General features: G+C 51.8%; 2 protein-coding genes across 3 annotated transcripts; both read left to right on the top strand.

Moving 5' to 3' along the window:
• Positions 1-864: 864 nt before the first annotated feature.
• On the top strand, positions 865-4,584 carry Hoxa11 (homeobox A11). The gene is made up of 2 exons (XM_090332313.1): positions 865-1,666; positions 3,072-4,584. The coding sequence occupies exons 1-2, from the start codon at positions 928-930 to the stop codon at positions 3,302-3,304; spliced, it is 972 nt and encodes a 323-aa protein (XP_090188439.1). The 5' UTR covers positions 865-927; the 3' UTR covers positions 3,305-4,584.
• A 1,529-nt stretch (positions 4,585-6,113) lies between these two features.
• Positions 6,114-15,440, top strand: Hoxa10 (homeobox A10). Of its 2 annotated transcripts, none has more exons than XM_090332312.1 (2): positions 6,114-6,398; positions 13,888-15,440. In XM_090332312.1, the coding sequence occupies exons 1-2, from the start codon at positions 6,389-6,391 to the stop codon at positions 14,160-14,162; spliced, it is 285 nt and encodes a 94-aa protein (XP_090188438.1). In that variant the 5' UTR covers positions 6,114-6,388; the 3' UTR covers positions 14,163-15,440. The 2 variants fall into 2 exon arrangements, with proteins under 2 accessions (XP_090188438.1, XP_090188437.1); XM_090332311.1 differs by lacking the exon at positions 6,114-6,398 and adding an exon at positions 11,752-12,721.
• Positions 15,441-20,313: the final 4,873 nt, after the last annotated feature.

Raw genomic sequence — 20,313 nt, 5'->3', positions numbered from 1 at the left:
AGAAAGATGGAAGGAGGAAGGGAAAGTGGATCCCGGGTGAGACGAAGGCCCTTCCGGACCCCGTGGATTATTAACAAACCGCGGGGGGGAAGCCGCCCAGGCCGTTGGCGGTTTAGGGACGGAAGACACTTAAAGCGCTTCGGAAGTGACCGTGAATGCGAGCGTGTAATCGAGTCACCGTGCAAATCGGATAAAGCTCGGGACCGGCACATCTACGGTTGCGAACCCTGGCCCCAAATGGGGTCCGGTCAGGGTCTGGGCTGAGGTGCTTCCCAGAGCAAGCGTGAGGGAGGGGGGCTGCAGAGAAGAAGGAGGTGCGAACGTTCGCCCCGCAGGAGAACAGACACTGAGACCACAACCACCCCATTCTGGGCTTCCACCTGGTCAACCTTCCCCCACACACACACACACATACACACACAACCCAGAGCATCCCTCACCCCTGGGGAACTGGAAGTGGGGGGGAGGTATGGGGGTTGATCTCTCTCACCGCCCTCGGCGCACTCGAGGGCCAGAACTGTGCCGGCAAGCCAAAGGAGCCGCCTGCGGGCGCACCCGGCCTCCCCGCGCCGGGAGGCCCCCCCAGCCAACATGAGTTACACCGGCGATTACGTGCTTTCGGTGAGAACACCGAGTGACGATCTGTTGCTTCCCCTGAGGTGGCTACAAAGAAAGGAAGCCGAGGAGGGAGGGGAGGGGGGGAAGGAAAGGGGTGGGGGGAGAAAAAAAAAAAAAGCCCAGACTAGCTTGCAGCTTGTCAATTTCAACATCGGGTCACATGACCAGCACCTCCCTGCTAAGGATGGGGATAGATTTCCACGTCAGCTTACGTCTCCAAATTTCTACTTCACGGATCCGCTTCAAAGAGGCAGCTGCAGTGGAGAATCATGTTAAGCTCGGCTACTGCGGAGAGCCCAAGGTAGCCCAATGATGGATTTTGATGAGCGTGGTCCCTGCTCCTCTAACATGTATTTGCCAAGTTGTACTTACTACGTCTCGGGTCCAGATTTCTCCAGCCTCCCTTCTTTTTTGCCCCAGACCCCGTCTTCGCGCCCAATGACATACTCCTACTCCTCCAACCTGCCCCAGGTCCAACCCGTGCGCGAAGTGACCTTCAGAGAGTACGCCATTGAGCCCGCCACTAAATGGCACCCCCGCGGCAATCTGGCTCACTGCTACTCCGCGGAGGAGCTCGTGCACAGAGACTGCCTGCAGGCGCCCAGCGCGGCCGGCGTGCCTGGCGACGTGCTGGCCAAGAGCTCGGCCAACGTCTACCACCACCCCACCCCCGCCGTCTCCTCCAATTTCTATAGCACGGTGGGTCGGAACGGCGTCCTGCCGCAGGCTTTCGACCAGTTTTTCGAGACGGCCTACGGCACCCCGGAAAACCTCGCCTCCTCCGACTACCCCGGGGACAAGAGCGCCGAGAAAGGGCCCCCAGCGGCCGCGGCGACCTCCGCGGCGGCGGCGGCGGCGGCGGCGGGCGCGCCGGCAACTTCAAGTTCGGACGGCGGCGGCGGCGGCGGCGGCGGCGGCGGCGGCGGTGGCTGCCGGGAGGCGGCGGCGGCGGCGGCGGCGGAGGAGAAGGAGCGGCGGCGGCGCCCCGAGAGCAGTAGCAGCCCCGAGTCGTCTTCCGGCCACACTGAGGACAAGGCCGGCGGCTCCAGTACGTATAAAGGCAGCGCGCCCTGCGCTTTATGAAAGGGGAGTTGGAAATCTAGCCCAGCACCGCTGTTAAATTTTTATATGCTGTTTTATAAGCATATAAGGTTTATGAAGGGCCTTTAGGTTTTCCCCAACAAAACTTTGTTATAAAAGGCGGGATCACGTGGCGAGTGCTGAAATTGGCCGTGAAATACCCACCGGCCAAAGCATGCCTGCAAAGAAAACACACACAAAACTCCTTTTTTTTTTTTTTTGCCCCTCCTTCCCTTTTTTGCCCCCTTCTCAGCTCCCAAATCCGACAGCTCGATCCCGCTCGGGGCCAGCTCCAGGCTGGGGAGCCGGAGGTGGGCGCCTGTAAATTCCCCCTACAAGGGCTTCAGGAGCCTTTGATAGCGAGGTAATCCGGAGATTTTTATAAAAGCCATGTGTTGCGCCGGGGACTCCAGTCCCCGGCTGGGATTCAAAGGCATCGCTGTTTAACGATGGCGCTAGGAGCGCATTTCACAGATAAAGTAGCCCGCTTAGCTCCAGCAATATATTAAAAGAAACAAATTAACCTAAAGTTGGCCTTTTTGTCCAAAGGAAGCCATTTTCCTCTGGCGCGGTGGCAATTACGCGCTGCCTTCTGTCCAACTCATGTTAGTCACAATTGTTATTAAATCTGTCAAACGCATTTTTTTGGTCTTGTGGGTTTTTTTTTTTTTCTTTAAAGGGGGAGAGCAAATAGATCTTGCCTGTGGCTTCAAAAAGCTACTCTGTCCTCCCCTCAGCCCTGCTAAAACAGCACCCCAGTCCTGAGAAGCCCCCTCACCCCTTTGGCTGTGTGGTGACAGGGGCTGGGGGCTTCGCCTGACACCTCCCAGGCTGGTGGGGAGGTTGGGTGGAGAGGCTGTTCTTGAGGCTGGAGCTGATGACCGGCATTGAGGGTGACAAAGACCCTGCAGCAGCCCCAGAAGTTAACAAGATCAGAATCATAGTTACCACGAAAAGGCTAGGGACCTGGACGCCTTTACTGCTTGGGCAACAGGCAGCCCAGGTGCTGAAGGTGAAATGTCCGTAGGCGGCTGTTTGTTTAGTCTGGCCGAGCCAGAGGCAGCCAGCAACCCCCCACTCGGTTGCTTTCAAAGCGATTTCGGCAGAGCAAACTCGCCTGTTGCTATGAGGAGCCTTCCTTTCTGCTCTAGGGCAGCCAGAGCACCTTCCCCCGGGGCCTATCTGAGGAGCAGGATTTTATTTGAGGCTGAGCTCCGGCAGCAGCTCTCAGGAAGAGGGGACTCTAAAAAGAGCTTGGTGGGACCTCAACTGGCTGTAACTAGCTTTTTTCCTCAACTTGGATATTTTTGAGGGGGTGGGGGTGGCTTGCAGCCTCCATGCTTGGTTTACTCCTTGTCTTTCTCCCTCCATAGGTGGCCAACGCACCCGAAAAAAGCGCTGTCCCTACACCAAATACCAAATCCGTGAGCTGGAGCGGGAATTCTTTTTTAGTGTCTACATTAACAAAGAGAAACGCCTGCAACTGTCCCGCATGCTCAACCTCACCGATCGTCAAGTCAAAATCTGGTTTCAGAACAGAAGGATGAAGGAAAAAAAAATTAACAGGGACCGTTTACAGTACTACTCAGCTAACCCACTCCTCTAAGGCTTTTGTGGGCTGGAATTGGGTGGGGGGCGTCATATATGGAAGATAATATGCAGATTTTGCCCTTGACAAGGTCAAGCCACACAGAGACTTTTGAAAAGGAAAGAAAAAAAAAAAGGAGGTGTACCAGACGGAGGAGGCTAGATGCAGATAACCCAACGGGCAGGGGGGGCGAGGCCTGGGACTCTGGGTTAAGATCTCAAAGTGGTTAAGATTCCTATTAATAATTGGATTTCTGAGAGTTGTGCATCAAGTAGAATGAATGATTGGGACCCCTGCTGGCTCACTCTGAGAGCCTGCAGACTATTCCATGGCTGGGTGTGGTCTCCACTGGGGGGACTGGGCCCCCTGCCAAGACCCCCTGGGGTCTACTTTCCCAGGACCCTCCACACAGAGCCTACCTACCCCCCAGGACTCAAAAGTCAAGAGCTAAGTCCTCTCCTGGGCTGGGCTACACTGCACTTGGGGACAAGAGCAGGGGAAGAGGGGAGGATTCATAGATGTGGAGAAAGGGGGTTGCTTTCCAAAGGCAATATGAAAGGCAGCTGGACTAAGAGGTGACCATGAGATGAAAAGAGGCTTCAGATGATTCTTCACGAAAGAGAAATCTACTCTCCAGGTGGCAAGGCTGTGCTTCCCTCTTAGTTACTCACCTCATGGTAACATCCTAAGCCCCAAGGGACCACCTCTAGAGTCCACCTGGATATTCTTCCTCCCAAATGAAGAGTCTTCATTCCAGTTTGCCACTCAGGCCCAGAGCCTGGTCCAAGAGCTGCAGGTTTTCCCTGAGGTGGAAGACAGAAAAACCCAAACGCTGTGCCCAGGCGGCTGGCCTCTCGATCTCTGCAGGAAATGCCTGTGGAGTGCGGCTGTTTGGTAAAGTCTCCACCACATTTAATGAAACTTGGATTTGCTCAGTGTCAGGCAGCATTGCAGTGGGCCTGGCCCAGCGGGTCCATGACTATGGCTACAAGGGGCTGGTGTCCCCCAAACCCCCAGTTCCGGTGCCAAACTCTGCCCTCATTGGCTCACAACTAGGCTTGGAAGCTTCTGGTGACCTTCCAAGAGCCTGAGAGTGATTTGGAATTATTTTAAAAGATAAATATTATATTATATTATATATATTTCCCTGAAGGAACCAAAGTGAATTTTAAAAGATGCAATGTAGAGGGGGGTGGAGGATGATGAAAATATTTAAAGGCTCTATCTGTTTACAGTGTTCCAAGGTTAAACTCGCTCACTGCTAAGAATATTTGAATGTACGCTTCATACAGGGATGGTGTTCGAATGACTTGTAAATAAAGGAACCATAACCTAATCTGTTTCGATGCTTTTTTTGTCATTATTTGATTTCTTCTGGGTTTGTGAAAACAGGGCAGGCTGTTAGGACCTGGGAACCAGGCACCCTCCCTTTGAATCTGTTCTGCCTCCCAGTGTCAAGAAATGTCTGGTGTCTCTGTAATGGGAGTGTTGGCCTTTTTGGGGACATTACCCACCTATACATTGCAGGATACACACAGACAGCAAGACACAAGGAAAATAAAGACGGAGGAAACTTGAGTGATGGGTTGTGGTGTGACATTCCTCTCCCTGCTCTTCTTTTACTGCCAAATGTCTCCCCTCCTTTGACATCCTTTTCCTGGCAAAGGGGGCAAGTTACCACCACTATTCCCTTCCCAGAGAACTGAGGAGGTGATTTGAATCAGGACTCAGATACAGTAGAAGCCAAGCTTAGGAAGCCAAGGTGGTCGGTTGGCATGTCCTTATGGAAAATAGGGTCCTGGGAATGGGTTATCTGAGGCCCTAAGGAAGACTTCATTCTCAGCCCTGAAGAAATTCTTAGGGCCTGGAGTGGCCACGGGGATCTTACCCTACGCTCTCCTTGCTCTCATTAGGGCTGGAGACTGGAGGAAACCCCTTCTGTCCTGCCCTGTGAATCTCTTTAACAGGAGGGAGGTCAGTCTGTGCTCCAAGGCAGAGGGAGACTCTAGGGAGCCTTCAATGAGCTTTCTTCTCTCCAGCTCCCAGCTGAGCCAGTGGTTTCCCTTTGGGAAAAGAAAGACGTCGGGTTTCCTCTTTGTTTGCTGCCTTTGAACTTCTGCCTTAAATTTGGACATCACCCATAACCTTGAGGGGCAGGGTGGAAAGGACAGAGCCTTTTGTTGCCCATCCCACCCTTTCTCCAGCCACCCAGGCAGGGCCAAAGCTGCAGAGAGGGTCGCCTTTGGAAAGAGGCCCCAGGCTCCAGACCCTAGTCTGTTTGTTTGTGTGTTTGTCTAGCTGGCTCAACAGAGGAAAGGGAGCTGAAAGGGGAGTAAGACAGACCCCCCCCTCCATGAATGTCTAGGTTGATGGACTCACTGAGAGGAACAAGGGCCCTCCTGGGGGGCTAGAAGGGGCGGGCAGGGAAGTCCGGGTTTAGGGAAAGACTTCCTTTGGGATGGTTAAAGATTAACCAAAGTCTCTCAAGTTGCTAGAGTCTAGCCAGGAGAACTGCTCGCGGGCGGGCGGGTTGGCGGGCGGGCGCGGGTTTGATTTCTGAGCCCTATAAAAGCCCATCCTCCGATGGCTGTGACAATGTGGTCGTAAACCCGTCCCGGGAAGGCCAATTTGCATATTTGGAATGCGCCTCTATAAACCCGGCTGGAGTTTTGCAGCAATTTCTTAGATGTAAAAATGAGATCTCAATAGCAGCGGCTGGGTACATCCTCTCCCTTGCTCCCTCGGTCTCTGCCGGGAAGCGGCTTGCTTCCCTCGGCTGCAAGGCTGGAACTCCGGCTGAGCCTAGGCGCTCAGCAGCCACGAGATGGCGCACTTCCGATCAATGTCAAAGCCGCCGGGGAACCGGGAACCCCAGCGTGATTCTTGGCCTTTGTTCGCTTCTGATACTAAGAGCAGCACGGTACATTATTTCACTTGTCCCGTTCCCCTCCCTATCAAAAAACAAAAAAAAATACAAAACGGGGTGGGTGCTCAGGTTCAAGAAGCGATCGATATTGTAATTTAAGAGCAAGGAGCCTCCGCTGGGCCTCGCGGGCATCGCGGCGTGGAGAGTCTAGCTGCCTGCTGGCAGTGATTTCGGAGATGTGTCAAGGTAAGAGGCCACAGGTTTAGAAACCGCGCTGTAATCTGGGTGGGAGTGGGGAGATGGCTGGTGTCTAAAGAGAGCCGGGGAAAGTGGGGGGGAGGGCAGAGTGCGTTTCAGGGGGGTATGCGCGGCAGGCGTTCTGGCTCCCTTACTCCAATTGCTCCCCGAGGCTGAAGGCCTAAGAGGAAAAGTTGTCGACTTTAGCTCCACATACCAGCATTTCCCACAAGCATCTTACCCAAGACCGTCTGCCCGTCTTGTGGGAATAAACCGAATGAATTGAGGACGGAAGACATCTAGGTGAAAGGATTTCAGCTGTGCTCGGAGCGAGCGTTGTGGAGAGAGGAGGAAAAAAGAAATGGCAGAGCTAAGGAAAACTGAAAGTTTGTACTCTAAACAATGGAGTAGTCGGCACCCGCGGCGGGCCGAGCAGGCTTATCCCCTGGGTCAGACAGCCCGAGGTGACTAGCTTTCTAGTAGGTGTAGTTGGGAAGTCTGGCTCCTCTGCCTGGGACTAAGTAACCTTTGTTCCCCCCACCCCCCCAAAAAAAAAGTCCTTGAAGAAGTCGCATTCAAATTTTGAGATCTTTGCTGAGGTCTGTGTTTTGTATTTGGAAAGTGCTGTTATAAACCCGCTGGCTTTTTGCAGCCAGCAAAATTTAGACTTTAATGTAAGATTTTTTAGCATATTTTGGAAAGGTGAACAAATACATAGGATACACACACACACAACACACACACACACTCATACACACACACACACACACCTATACTTTTTCGAAAAGGGAATGAGGGCTACACCTCATCCAGCAGTAGTCATAAAACAAGTTCCAAATGATCCAAACATTTATATTTTGGACACCAGATGTAAATTCCTTTTTATATTTCAATTCTTATTTAAGTATATTATGTCTAGTTCTTAGAAATAGTTATTTTGTATCCCCAGCTGAGTAAGAATAGAGAATTTCTTTTCTCTAGAGAAAGTAGGTTCTGCTGTACGTGTTTGTGTGAGTGTGTGTGTGTGTGTGTGCGTGTGTGTGTATACACTATTGGTCACTACTCTGTTGGATATAGGCTTCCACACTATGTCAAAAAAGAAAGAAAAAAGAGTCAAGAATGAATATCCCTGTGTAGCTGGAGCCCTCCCTTCAAACGCAGAAACACCTTCGGTTTGTTATAGAATATTGTAATTCAAGGGAAACCCTAAACACTTCTTCCATAGTAGGCAAAAGTGAACTCAATCACTGGATTTAAGGGAATTTTTTTAAATAACAAGTTTAGGAATAGATGGCACCTGATCTCTTCAAAGTAGACTCACCAAATGTCCCTAGAAATATTAAAATCCTTAAAGATGAATATCATCACTTGTGGGACATATTCCTAGTTATTTGTAAATTCGTAATTGAGAGACACTTTGTGTGTGTGTGTGTGTGTGTTGATGTTGAATATAAAGAAATAGCATTAATTTTTCCTCTCTGAGGCTGTACTCAACCCGATAACTCTGTGGATACTTTGGAGACTGGAAAATATTTTAAATGACCTTCATATACAAATTGCTTATTAGCTGTCTCAATTTCAGGAGGTAGGATGTGTTTGTTTGTTTGTTTTAAAGAAAACATGATTTATACAGTAACAATTTACAACTATTTATTTCTACTTGCCTGCAAAGGCCTACTCAGGAAGAGGAATCTGAAATCTAGTCAAATGCAGAGTGATACTTGCCAAAGGCTTGGTAGGTCCACGGAGTCTGGCATTTTCTTTGGCTCCATGGAGGGAAGGAGTGTTACCACCAGGTAGAAATGGGTAATACTTATCCCTCAATAAAGCACAGACACTACCAGCAGTGTAACCACTGTACAAGCCTGGTAGAAGAAAGCAGACATGGGAGCTTTTACGTCAAAAGCACCCTGGCAGAGAGAAAGAAATCAAGCAGCTGGGAGGAAAGGCAAAAGGGAAAAAAAGGAAAACAGCAAATGGGCAACTAGAAGACAGTGAACAGAAGTAGATCCACACTGTGTTGAATAGCTTTTCTTAATCTCTTGGGGAGGGAGAATGTCGGAAAAGCCAAGGAGATCGGATCGATACATAGAATATTTTATTGAGGAGGCACACACCTCACCATTGTGTCCTAAGGAGACACCAAAGTGGTAGCACTTGTCTGGGATGGGAGAATGCTCTGAGAGGGCTGGGGAGGCAGTTGGTGATATTTAAATTGAGCTGCTGCCACTTTGCATTCTTCCGTTTTGAGCTAGGCACATTAGGCCAGTCTGTCCCATGCCGTGGAGTACCGCAGACTTCTGGTTGTTTGTTGTGTGTTCAGCAGGTCCTGGTGGGGATGGTTAGGTTACAGATTCCAAAGTGACAGGAACCTCCCATACAAACATATATGCTTATTTTTCTTTTTTTTTTGAAAAGCAAGAAAAAGTTCACACAAAATAACCTATTCTGTTTACCGCATGAAGAGGGATAGTCACAATGGAGAAATGCATTCGGCTTTCCTCAAGTGCCAAAGCCACGGTCTCAATGACGTTGGTAGCAGGGCACTGGCATCTCCATTCTTTACCAGGTGTGGCCTTTCGTAGCAAAATATAGTCCCAAGTTGCCTTTTCTAACCTCTATTGGCATCTGTAGGCTTTGGAATCTGATCCAACCTAGACACCCATTTGGCTGTCCTACATAGATCCTTGGCTATGATAGACTTGAGTGGCCTGCCCGCAGCCAGGCAGATGGCTTATCTTACTAACCAAATTGGCAGAGGTCTTGGTTTTAGGCATGTTCTGGATGCTATAGACAGCCCAAGGAGAAAACATGAAAGGGTCTGTGAAAATGATGGGTCAATTTATGAAGATACATAGATAGGCATTTGTTTTTGACAGGAAAAATCAGAACTGGCCTTAGAGATTTTTCCAAAGAGGTTCTTGGCCCTAAAAAAAAAATGTTAAGAAAGACCATTTTACATCGTTGTCTTTCACTTTACTTTGCGGCTTCCACTATCTCAAATACATTGTCCAATGTTCCCTGGTCCTTCCCAAACTTTAGCCACAGCTAACCTTTTTGCAAATGGATCTGAACAGGCAATGCTCTGGGCTCTAATCCTAGCCCGGAAGGTTTGCTTGGCTCGGTCTACTTAAGGAATCCTTACCATTCTCGGGACCTATATTCCTATGTAATGGAGCTTTCCTAAGATGATGGGGAATCAAATGCCCTTTTCAGGCAGAACTCCACGCTGTGCTATTTCCAGGCGACTGTGCTGAACACCATTATTTCAGCCAATTCCGCTAGAGCAGTGGGCAAAGTAGGGATCTGGCAGATGCGGAAATCCGTGGGAGGAATGTAGGCTGCAGTGCCCTGAAGCTCTCCAGCATTCACCTCAGGTTGCCACCTAGATGATCATTTACCTTAGCCTAGGGAACAGGCTTTCCACAAACCTCAGTAAAGCGAAAAAACAAAGAGTAGAGGAAACAGAATATTCGGCACTGATTCTGTTAAACAGGAGCGGCGTTGGCGTGAGGACTCAGGGTTGGGCTGTTATATTCTCCTCCCTTTTCTCCTTTTTCTCTCCCCTGCCCCTCCTCTCCTGTTTCACCCTTTCTTCTTTCTCCAGCCCCTTCCTTTGCATGGGGATACTCCTTCCACGAAGTCAGTCAAAGCAGGGGCAGAGATGGAAGTGACTTGGTTAGAGAGCAGTGTTAGCATTGTCAATGTCTTCTGGGTGTGTGCGCAGGGCTCCAAGCAGCCATGACTGCAGAGGCTTGAATCCTGGAAGCCAGAACCTGGAGTCTGCTTAGCCAGCTCTCCCTGGTGCCCTCTGAGTCCTCTCAGAGTTGGCTTTGTCTTGAGGTGGCTTCATTCTGGTAGGAACTAGAACAAGACATGAGTCTTTCCCTGGGCTTCCATATTTTCCTTCCAGGGATCCAGGCAGACAACAAACAGCTCCAAATGGAAATGGTGAGACAGGCAAGCCCAGGGGCATTCTGGAGACCTATAGCCAGCAGGTCAGGGGCATGGCAGCGACCTCGAGGGCTCGGCTGGATCCGGCCGGAAAAAGGTCGAATTTCCTGAGCCTTGTTTGAGGCCCACACTTGGGGGCTAGGCCCCAGGCTAGCCAATTTCCAATTGGTTAAGAAAGTGCCCTGAGTAAGACCCGATGTCTACTGAGTGAAGGGTCCAGTTTTGGAACTCTTATAACAGGGCTACAAGCCCAGCTTGGGGTGGAGGCAAATAGATTTCCTCACTAGGGCCTTGTTAAAATATGGCACACTGTACTCTAGCAACCCTGGGTTTGGAGAGGAGGGAGGAAAAGGGGTGGGGACCCAGAGAGACCGAAGTATAGTGACACTCGTTTTTGCAAAGCTTCTAGGAGCCTGAGAATGGCAAGGCTAAAAGGAGAGAGGAAAACAGTGTGACAGAAGCGCATTCTTACAACTTTGCCCTCTAGATCTCCATACTCTGGAAGGTCAACGACCTAGGACCAGTATTTTACTTTCCCCAAAGGACACCAACTAGGTGTCTCTTTAGCCTGATGGGGAAGGGGAATGTCCTGGACTTGACTCTGGCTTTTGCCTGAGGATGAGAATATCTTTGGTCCACAACTGTCATCCGATTCTAACTTCACTCACGCCAAACAGCAGAGAAGGGCTGCCAGGTGAACACAATGGAAGGGGAAATTCTGGTTAGTTCAGCTGATGGGATAGGAGAGAGTTGGGGACGGAGGGGGCCACAAATCAATCGTTGCGTTTGTAGGATTATTTTGCATGAAATGTCAGAAGTATGGCAATAGCTCTCTTCCAGTTGTCTAGCTTACAGACACTGAGAAGGTCTTGGAGGCATTAGTTTACCAGCTTGGGGCTTCAGAGATGGAGCCACCTCTAATCGAACTGAATATGTCGAGAGACCCGACAGGTCCTGCTTTAAGTGGTCAAGGGGCTCCAGGGACTAAAGGCCGCTTCCACAACAGGGCTGGGGAGCACCCAAGGCGGGCTGGAGTGCGCACCATAAACACTCCACTTGTTAACTGCGCAGAGCCCAAGGGCGCTTCCAGCGGACCCTTGCGTGGGGCTCACATCCGAGCAGGGGCGGGGCAAACCCAGGGGCCTGGTCCCCCAGCAGCCACTTTGGGGCAGCCCCCACAGCTCCCGGCCTTTGGGCCAAGGTGTCAGGCGTGCGTCTGCTGGCCTATCAATACAGATTACATATTTATATCAATCGCGGGCTCTAAGGGCGCCCTCGGAGAGCTGCCCCGAGCCTACGAAACCAAACTGGGAGTGGTCGCGCGGAAACTCTGGCTCAGGATTGGCTGCGGGCGTCCGCCGTGGTGCGGGGGGATTGCTAATCGTATTCAGCATGTTTTGCACAAGAAATGTCAGCCAGAAAGGGCTATCTGCTCCCTTCGCCAAATTATCCCACAACAATGTCATGCTCGGAGAGCCCCGCCGCGAACTCTTTTTTGGTCGACTCGCTCATCAGCTCGGGCAGAGGCGAGGCGGGCGGTGGTGGCGGTGGCGCTGGGGGCGGCGGAGGCGGTTACTACGCCCACGGCGGGGTCTACCTGCCGCCCGCCACCGACCTGCCCTACGGGCTGCAGAGCTGCGGGCTCTTCCCGGCACTGGGTGGCAAGCGCAGTGAAGCGGCGTCGCCGGGCGGCGGTGGTAGTACCGGGGGCATGGGCCCCGGAGCTCATGGCTACGCGCCCGCGCCCATAGACCTGTGGCTAGAGGCGCCCCGGTCCTGCCGGATGGAGCCACCGGAGGGGCCGTCGCCGCAGCAGCAGCCCCAGCCGCAGCCGCCGCCCCCGCCGCAACCACCCCAGCCCCCGCCACAGTCCACTTCATGCTCTTTCGCACAGAACATCAAAGAAGAGAGCTCCTACTGCCTCTACGACTCGGCAGACAAATGCCCCAAAGGCTCGGCCGCCGCCTCCGATCTGGCCCCCTATTCCCGGGGTCCGCCATCCGACGGCTGCGCCCTGGGCGCCTCCTCCAGCGGAGTACCGGTGCCCGGCTACTTCCGCCTCTCGCAGGCCTACGGCACGGCCAAGGGCTACGGCAGTGGCGGCGGCGGCGGCGGCGCGCAGCCGCTGGGCTCCGGCCCATTCCCTGCGCAGCCTCCGGGTCGCGGCTTCGATCCTCCTCCGGCACTCGCCTCGGGTTCGGCCGAAGCGGCCCGGAAAGAAGGAGCCCTCGATTCTCCGCCGCCCCCCACGCTGGTTTGCAGCGGCGGCGGCAGCTCCCAGGGCGACGAGGAGGCGCACGCGTCCTCCTCGGCGGCGGAGGACCTCTCCCCGGCCCCTTCCGAGAGCAGCAAAGCCTCGCCGGAGAAGGACTCCCTGGGTAAGCGGGGCGCGCCGCAGGGCTGCAGTCAGGCGGGCAGACGGGCAGACCCGAGAACCGGGAGCCCGCGCGGCAGCCGGCCGGCCTTGGCCCAAGCTGTAGGCAGGCTGACCTTGTGAACTCGCTTTTTAATATTTGGGCGTGGGGACGCAGTAAAAATTCATGTCCGGCTTAGCGCCCCACATCAAGATGTCCTCAGCGCTGGCCCCGGCTCACCCTGACTCGGGGCGACGACACCAGCTAGCAGCCCTCCTCCTGTGCCTGCTCGTGCCTGTGGCCGGGAGCACCCCGAGTCCTGGTCCCCGGCCCAGCCTGCACGGCGCGGCCCCCGCGGGGGGGAGGGGGAGGGTAGGGAAGCGGCTCGCCCGCAGATAGCACGGATATTTGTAAGGCTTCCAAAATAAGCAGCCGCCAGCGCCAATAAATAAGCCCATTAACCGGCGAAGTTCGAGTTTACGATCCCCCATGCCTTTTTCAAAGTTGCTGGAGGGGCGGGAATCCTTGTTGCAAAGAAGGAAAGAAAAAAAAAAAAAGGCAAATCCGGCCCGGATGCCTGGGCCCTGAACTGAAAGCCTAAGAGGGCCCATTTAGCTTTCCTTGGAATTCAGAATCCCCCAGCTGCACACCCCTGGCTCCTGCCCGGACGCGAGGGAGGGCCTTGACCCCAGAATCACAATTTTTGTGTGTGTGACTTTCCTATTCACCCAACTATATACCCTTCTCTTTTTCATCAGACCTTGGGCAATCAAAGGGGGTTGGGGTGAGACGGTGGCATCGAAGTAAGGATGCCCCAGCCTGGAGGTTGCAAGAAAAGAAATGCCTGCCCGCCACAGGGCACCGGTGATGCAAAGAAAAGCGTTAAGTTCAAGATGCGAAGCCTCCCCTTCAAGCCTTTTATTCCACAAGCACCCCCAGCAGCACTGTGCTAAAAACAGGTGTTTGGGGAAAAACATAAACTGGGAGTGTGGGTGCAAATTCCAGGCCCACTCTATCTTGGCATGCGTTTTGGAGGAACTGCTTGTTCTCTCTAAGCCAAGGGAAGGCAGAGCCCTCTCTGCGTGACTTAGGGCATCCCTATTATGGGAAAGATGTGGGCAATTCAACCCCTTCTTGCAGCTCCAATGGACTCCACTTAACCTTCCCCTCTGTATTCTCTTAACCGCCAGGCAATTCCAAAGGGGAAAATGCAGCCAACTGGCTCACGGCAAAGAGCGGCCGGAAGAAGCGCTGCCCCTACACCAAGCACCAGACGCTGGAGCTGGAGAAGGAGTTTCTGTTCAACATGTACCTTACTCGAGAGCGGCGCCTAGAGATCAGCCGCAGCGTCCACCTCACGGACAGACAAGTGAAAATCTGGTTTCAGAACCGCAGGATGAAACTGAAGAAAATGAACCGAGAGAATCGGATCCGGGAGCTCACAGCCAATTTTAATTTTTCCTGATGAAGCTTCGGGAGAAGCCGCGTTTCGGCTTCCAGAGCGAAGGTCCCCTACCCCCCTCTCTCTTCAGCCTCTGCCCCAGAACTCACACCTGTGCGGGAGCCCCATTTCTCCCTCCCACAATCGCCATCTCCTGGGCCATTACAACTGTGCAGGGCTGGTTTGTTCTGACTTTGTTTGTTTGTTTCTTTGTCTGTTTGCTTGGTGCTGGTTTACTTGTTTTCTGGGGGAAAAAGCCATATCGCGCCAGAATTCTATAGAGATAGATATTGTCCTAAGTGTCAAGTCCTGACTGGGCTAGGTATGCTGTCTTGAAATGGCCCGCTGCTTGAAATGACCTCTGTCCTTCTCCACTGAGGTGATTTCCTGCTCAGGCTGGAGCAAACCTACCCGAAAGGCCGAGGTCCCATTGTCGGCGCAGAGGTGTCTGGCTTGAGGTCAATGGTGCACCACTGCCCGCCTGCCTGGAACACAGCCGCCTGGCTGTGTTCAATCAGGGGACATAGGCCCCTAGGTTTCTCTCTTCTTCTTTCTTCTTTTCTTTCTTGGCTAGGAGAAGGGCATACAGGAATGGCCATGCAGGATGGCTGAAGGGCTTGACTTTGGCTGATTGAAAAAGTGAGATTCAGAAAGATTAATTGTTTTCTCCCTCTGTAAGATATCCCAGCTTTAAATGCAAAAAGGAATGACCAACAGAAGGAAACCTCTCTTCCAGTTCATGTAAGGTCTTGCTTGCATTGCCTGACTCAAAATTTCTCTTACCTCTGAATTTCCATATCCTTCTAGCTGTTGATAAATAATGTAGTTTTGTTTATACATGTGGAATTAGTGGAGTTTTGTCATTAAATTGTTGCCACTGGTAACATAGGAAAAGCACACCATGATTCTCCCTATTGTGTGGAGTTGGGCTTTTTTTGATTTTTAATTCATTTTGGGGGGTTTGGGAGCTTTCTGAAATTCATGGATGCCTAGAAGGGCTTTGGCAGGCAGAGAAAGGAGAAAAGGGAGATATTGTTTGGATTTCCTTTATACTGTGAAGTTACATGCATAAAAGGGTCAAACCTGTAGGTGCAGAAAAAGAAAAAGAACTATAAATACAAATCTGTATAAATGTCTATTATTATGAAAAATGCCAATCTTGTTTTAAGCAAATGCATTCTATCATTATTATAAATGTTAGTTCTAGCTTTATTTACTTCTAATCTTAAATCAGAATAAATTAATATTGTATTGCTGCTGTGCGTGGAAAAAAGATGATGTTTATGTTCTTATAGAATAAAAGCTGTGGAATGAAGCTTCTTAACATTTTACCTCTTTTTTGACTTCCTTATCTTCACCTTCCACTTTATCCTGTCCACCACTTTTACAGCCAGGAGGACTAGCCTGAGCCCCCTGCAATTGCTTTAGGCATCTATTTAAATATTACCTAGACGGTCGTAATTTGTCTGGGCCCTATAGCCCTGGTGCCTTAAGGTTTGTCGGCTTTTGTTCAGTTTTATGACTTGCTAGTATATCTGGATTGTGGCTGTCTTGGACCAGTGGTTTCAGTGGAGAGGGGAGGTGCATAGACAGAGGAAGCTAAACAGGATTTCTTTCAGCAGCCCTGGAAAAGCTCTCAGAAGCAAGTTACTTTTCGGGTGCCTGGGTTCCAGGCTCACCCTAAGCCTGAATCCGGGGAGCAGGCCATGCGCACTGCACATCACTTAAAGCTTCTGCAGCAGAGGTTAGGTGGACCCTGGTCCAGCTGCTTAGGCCACCCCCGCCCCCAGCAGGCCTCCCCCACCTGGCGGCCCTCTGCGGGGCCACGCGTTTCCTGCTCGCCAGAGGTGGGGGGGGGGGCGACGCTAAAGGGGGGATGGGGCGCGGGAGCGCGCGCCTGGGCGGGCGGGCTCGAAGCTGGGAGCTAGAGAGGGGGAGAGCGAGTGGCTGCGGGGAGCGAGCGCGGGAGGCCGCGATCGGACAGAGGACCAGGCTCTGAGCCTTCCCTAGCGCTTTTCAGTCGCCTAAGACTGCCGCCACCTCGCGCTGGTTTGCTAAGCAGCAAGATTTGGGAAGCCAGCGCCGCCAGAGCTCCCTCCCCGCTCTGCTCGCCAACCCCCCCCTTCCTCTTTCCTCTTTGCTTTGCCTTCCCTTCCGCCCTCCCTCTCCCTCTCCTCTGCCGTCTCCCCCTCTCCCTGGCTTACCTTCTTAGAGATCTGTGTGTGGCTTCCCATTTAGCGATGGGCTTGCGGCAGCCTGGGGCACTCAGTGGCGGTGGCGGGCTCAGGTTGCCAAGGGGCCGGGCAGGGCACGATCGCGGGGTTCTCTCCTTGGCGGCGGCAGCGGCGGCGGCGGTGGCAGCGGCAGCGAGCAAGGCAGCCCCGCGCGGGCAGCTCCAGAACTGGTCGGTGATTTAGGTAGTTTCCTGTTGTTGGGATCCACCTTTCTCTCGACAGCATGATACTGCCTTCATTACTTCAGTTGAAATCGTCTCCAGGTACCTGTGCGCGAGCGGAGGGCCAGCCAGGCGGGGCAGCATGGCTCCGGTTGTGCCAGGCCTGCGGTGGCAACCTCGGCTTTCCCTATGCAGGAGCTGCGTGTCTTCCCCAGCGCGATGCCAACTAGCCGGCCTCACCTTCTCTCCCCCCTCCCGCCCCCCACAACTGGCCGGGAGCAGGTACAGTCAGGTTAGCGGCTTCTTCTGGGACGCCGGGGGCGTGGTAAGAATTCTGGGCCCCGGGCCATTCAAGGTCAGGGGCGCTCACTAGCATCCTGAGCTTTTTCTACTGTAGGCCGGCGCTAGCCCGGGACCCCTCCATTCTTAGGCAAGGCTGAAATACACACACACACACACACACACACACACACACACACACACACACACACACTCCACACCAAGTGGAAAGATTCCTTTGTCAATGGAACCCAAGCTGTGACTAGGACTGGGATCCTGGCCTTGTCACTTTCTCTCTCTCTCTCTCTCTCTCTCTCTCTCTCTCTCTCTCTCTCTCTCTCTCTCTCTCTCTCTCTCTCTCTCTCTCTCTCTCTCTCTCTCTCTCTCTCTCTCTCTCTCTCTCTCATCCTTCTACTCCCAGTGGTCGCCTCGGTCTTTGCTTCACTTTCTTCTCTCCTTCCTTTCTCTTTTATCTTCCATGTTTCTTCTCTTTGCTCCTTATTTCCCTTTTTCTCTATTTTTTTTCCATTTTCTATTTCTCTCCCATTCTTTCTATCCCAAGGCCTCATCGACTTCACAAATTATCCTTCGGGAAGGAAGAAGGGGTGACTAGGGGAAAGCCTGGAGGCCTCATCCTCCCCCCCCCCACCACGTGCTTAAGTGAATGTTGTAGTCTGCCAAGGAGGGGGTGTATGGGGACGACTGTACAGGGCCGTGGGGTTTGGCTCCGTGTGCCTCAGAGTAGACAAGGCCTCGGTTATGATCACGACCGGATGGCGGCGGCCTTGCGTTCCTTCTCTGCCGGTCGGTCGCGAACGCTAACGGCTGCCTGGAGACCCGATTAGTGGGGCACTCCTAGCGTCTTTGTGTACCCACGCGGGAGGCAAGGAGAGCTTTGCCAACCCTACTAGCGGATATTGGGACCAGGCTAAGGTTCAGCCCGGCTAGAGTCGGATCACTGAGATACCTTCTCAGGGAAGCTCTTTGCTGGCCCTTCCCAGCCGGCTGATCCTAACTCGAGCTTTGACCACGGTGGGGGAAATCCTGACAGAGCAAAGCCCGCTTGCTTAGCAGTTGCATTGGGTTCGGACATTTTAGATATAGCCCCCTTGAAGAACTCGGTGCTGAAGGAGACGCTTCCAAACACGAGTGTGTCTCAAAAAGGAATCTCAAATTCAAGAACCATATATAAACTTGAGTCCTTATTCCATTTGTAATCTATTGATGGGAGCCTGCCTTTTCTGAAAATAAACCATCCATTCGTCCCTATAACACACACACACACACACACACACACACACACACACACACTTTGAGACTCATTCCCACAGAAGTGTACTTCCTTCTCTCAGCTCTGGCCAGGAATTGTTTACTTGCTCAGCCACAAACCTGTTATCTGAAAGGCTTGCACTTCCAGTCCCTTTCAACTACTCTCTGCCTTTTTCCGGATTTACTTTAGAGATCAAGATTTTAAGCAGACTCTTCCTAAAGGAGCTTTTAATTTCATCAGTTTGCAATTTTTAATGTACACGTGATCTTTTTCTTCCAAAATAAAAGCAGCACAAAAGTTTGAATATTTTAGCTTTAAACCACTGGGCTCAAGACAGAATTTTTTTTTCTTTCTGGCTTCTAGGCACCATTAAACAGCTGCTTAAGAAACCAATAACTGCTAATTATTTAATATTCTTCCTTTCTGGGGACTAAGGGTATTTAAAGGTGGACAGCCTTTCTCTCTTAAAAAATAATCTATGTCTAATCTGGGCACACATACAAAAAATGGAAAAGAGAGCCAGATATCCTCTTCTGTTTGCAAACAGTTAAAATTAGTGATAAAAGTTTTCCTCTAAAATTAATTTTTAATGAAAATACCCAGAGTTCCTGGTGACTTCTGGAGATTTAGGATGCCTTGGTTTGGGGAGGGGGCGGGTATGATGCAGAAGAATTTGAAAGGAAAGAAAAATACTCTGGTGGAGAAGGCTGAGGACGCCCAGATAGGCCACATTGGCGTTTATTGTGTTAGCCACTTTTTTATGTCTTCCAGGCCCGCGGTGGAAGATAGGGTACCCAGTTCACATGCTCTTGGTAGAGCCTTAGCTTTGGAGGGTTCCCTGCTGCCTATGTTATGTGTCAGGATATTTAGGGAGTGATTACTTTTAAGTGTTGATGAGGAGAAAGAGAGAGAGAGAGAGAGCGAGAGAGAGCGAGAGAGAGCGAGAGAGAGCGAGCGAGAGAGAGAGAGAGAGAGAGAGAGAGAGAGAGAGAGAGAGAGAGAGAGAGAGAGAGCGAGCCTGCCTGAGGCCTCACCTCCAGGGAAGTGAACTAATGAGAAACACACTCCTGAACACATAGTATTTACATGTGAATTTAATTACCTGCTTTCTAGAAGTCCCTGCTTTCTTTTCAAAATTGCAATTTTTTCCTCCAATTAACAAAAGTGGCAGGAACCTTTCATTTACTCCCCCTACCTCCTCCCTGCCACAAAAAGGATTGTGAAGGGTGAGAAATCACCTCTTCAATTTGGCTGGCCAAAGGATGGGATGAAGTCAATGCCCTGGGCTTCCTCCCCCCTCCCTTTTAATTTTTAGCCCTGGACTTGAGCTGTGACTGTTTTGCTTTAGGCCCTACATGTCAGTCTCTGCTCCTTGGTTCCGTGAACAACCGAGGCAGAGCTTGGGAGGTGGCCAGAAAGGAAGGAAGAAGGAAGGATCTCTGAAGGATTCACTTGAGTCAGGGAGGGACTGCTACTCCAGCCACTGGAGTTTATTAGGCCTTTCATCAAATACGCTTCCCATTAAGGTTGCTCGGTGGTTTTGTTTGTTTGTTTTGTTTTATTTTGTTTTTGTTTTTTTTTTCTTCACAAGTTGGGTTTGAGAAGCCGGGACACACTTGACGACCTTAGCACTAGGGCCTGAATGGAGCACAGGGTTCTATGTCTTCGCCCACGGGTCGTTAATCCCCGTTGGTAACGCTGGTCACGCGTAATATGTGCTGGGGCGTGTGTGAGCGCGCAGGGTCGCGGGCAGGGTCGAGTTCGTGGCACAAGCAGGGCCTCCAAACTTGTACCTTAGTGGCAGCTGGTGGCTCCCCTCTTTGCCGGTTCCTCCATTGGTGCCTTGCTAGAGGAACAAGAGTGGTCTCGGGGCCTGCCCTGACATCTGGTTGGGCAGTCTGGCAGGCTGGGGAAGGAAGTTCGCCTACCCCAGGTGGTGTGGCCCTTTGGTGGCCAGAACCTGCAGAGCGGGACGGGTGGGTGTTGGCTACTGGGTGAATGCTGCGATGAATTTGACTGTTTCTGGCTGACCTAGGGAAACTCACATCTCAGAGGACGCGAAGGATTATTTACAGGGCGCTCACCAACCAAATACAACAGTCTAATTTAACCTTTCCAAGTCCTCATAAATTTTTACAGCTGGGAGCCACAGCAAGGCAAACGAATCTGTTGGTCGTTCTCCACTTCCTACCAGCCTGTGTGGCTTCTGAAACAATAACTCCTTATGAAAT

The sequence above is a fragment of the Megascapheus bottae genome, chromosome 5 (assembly GCF_031878675.1).
Source record: "Megascapheus bottae isolate mThoBot1 chromosome 5, mThoBot2.hap1, whole genome shotgun sequence".
NCBI classification, from domain to species: Eukaryota; Metazoa; Chordata; class Mammalia; order Rodentia; family Geomyidae; genus Megascapheus; species Megascapheus bottae.
The sequence above is the reverse complement of the archived record's forward strand: the minus strand, read 5'-3'. Positions and strand labels throughout refer to the sequence as shown.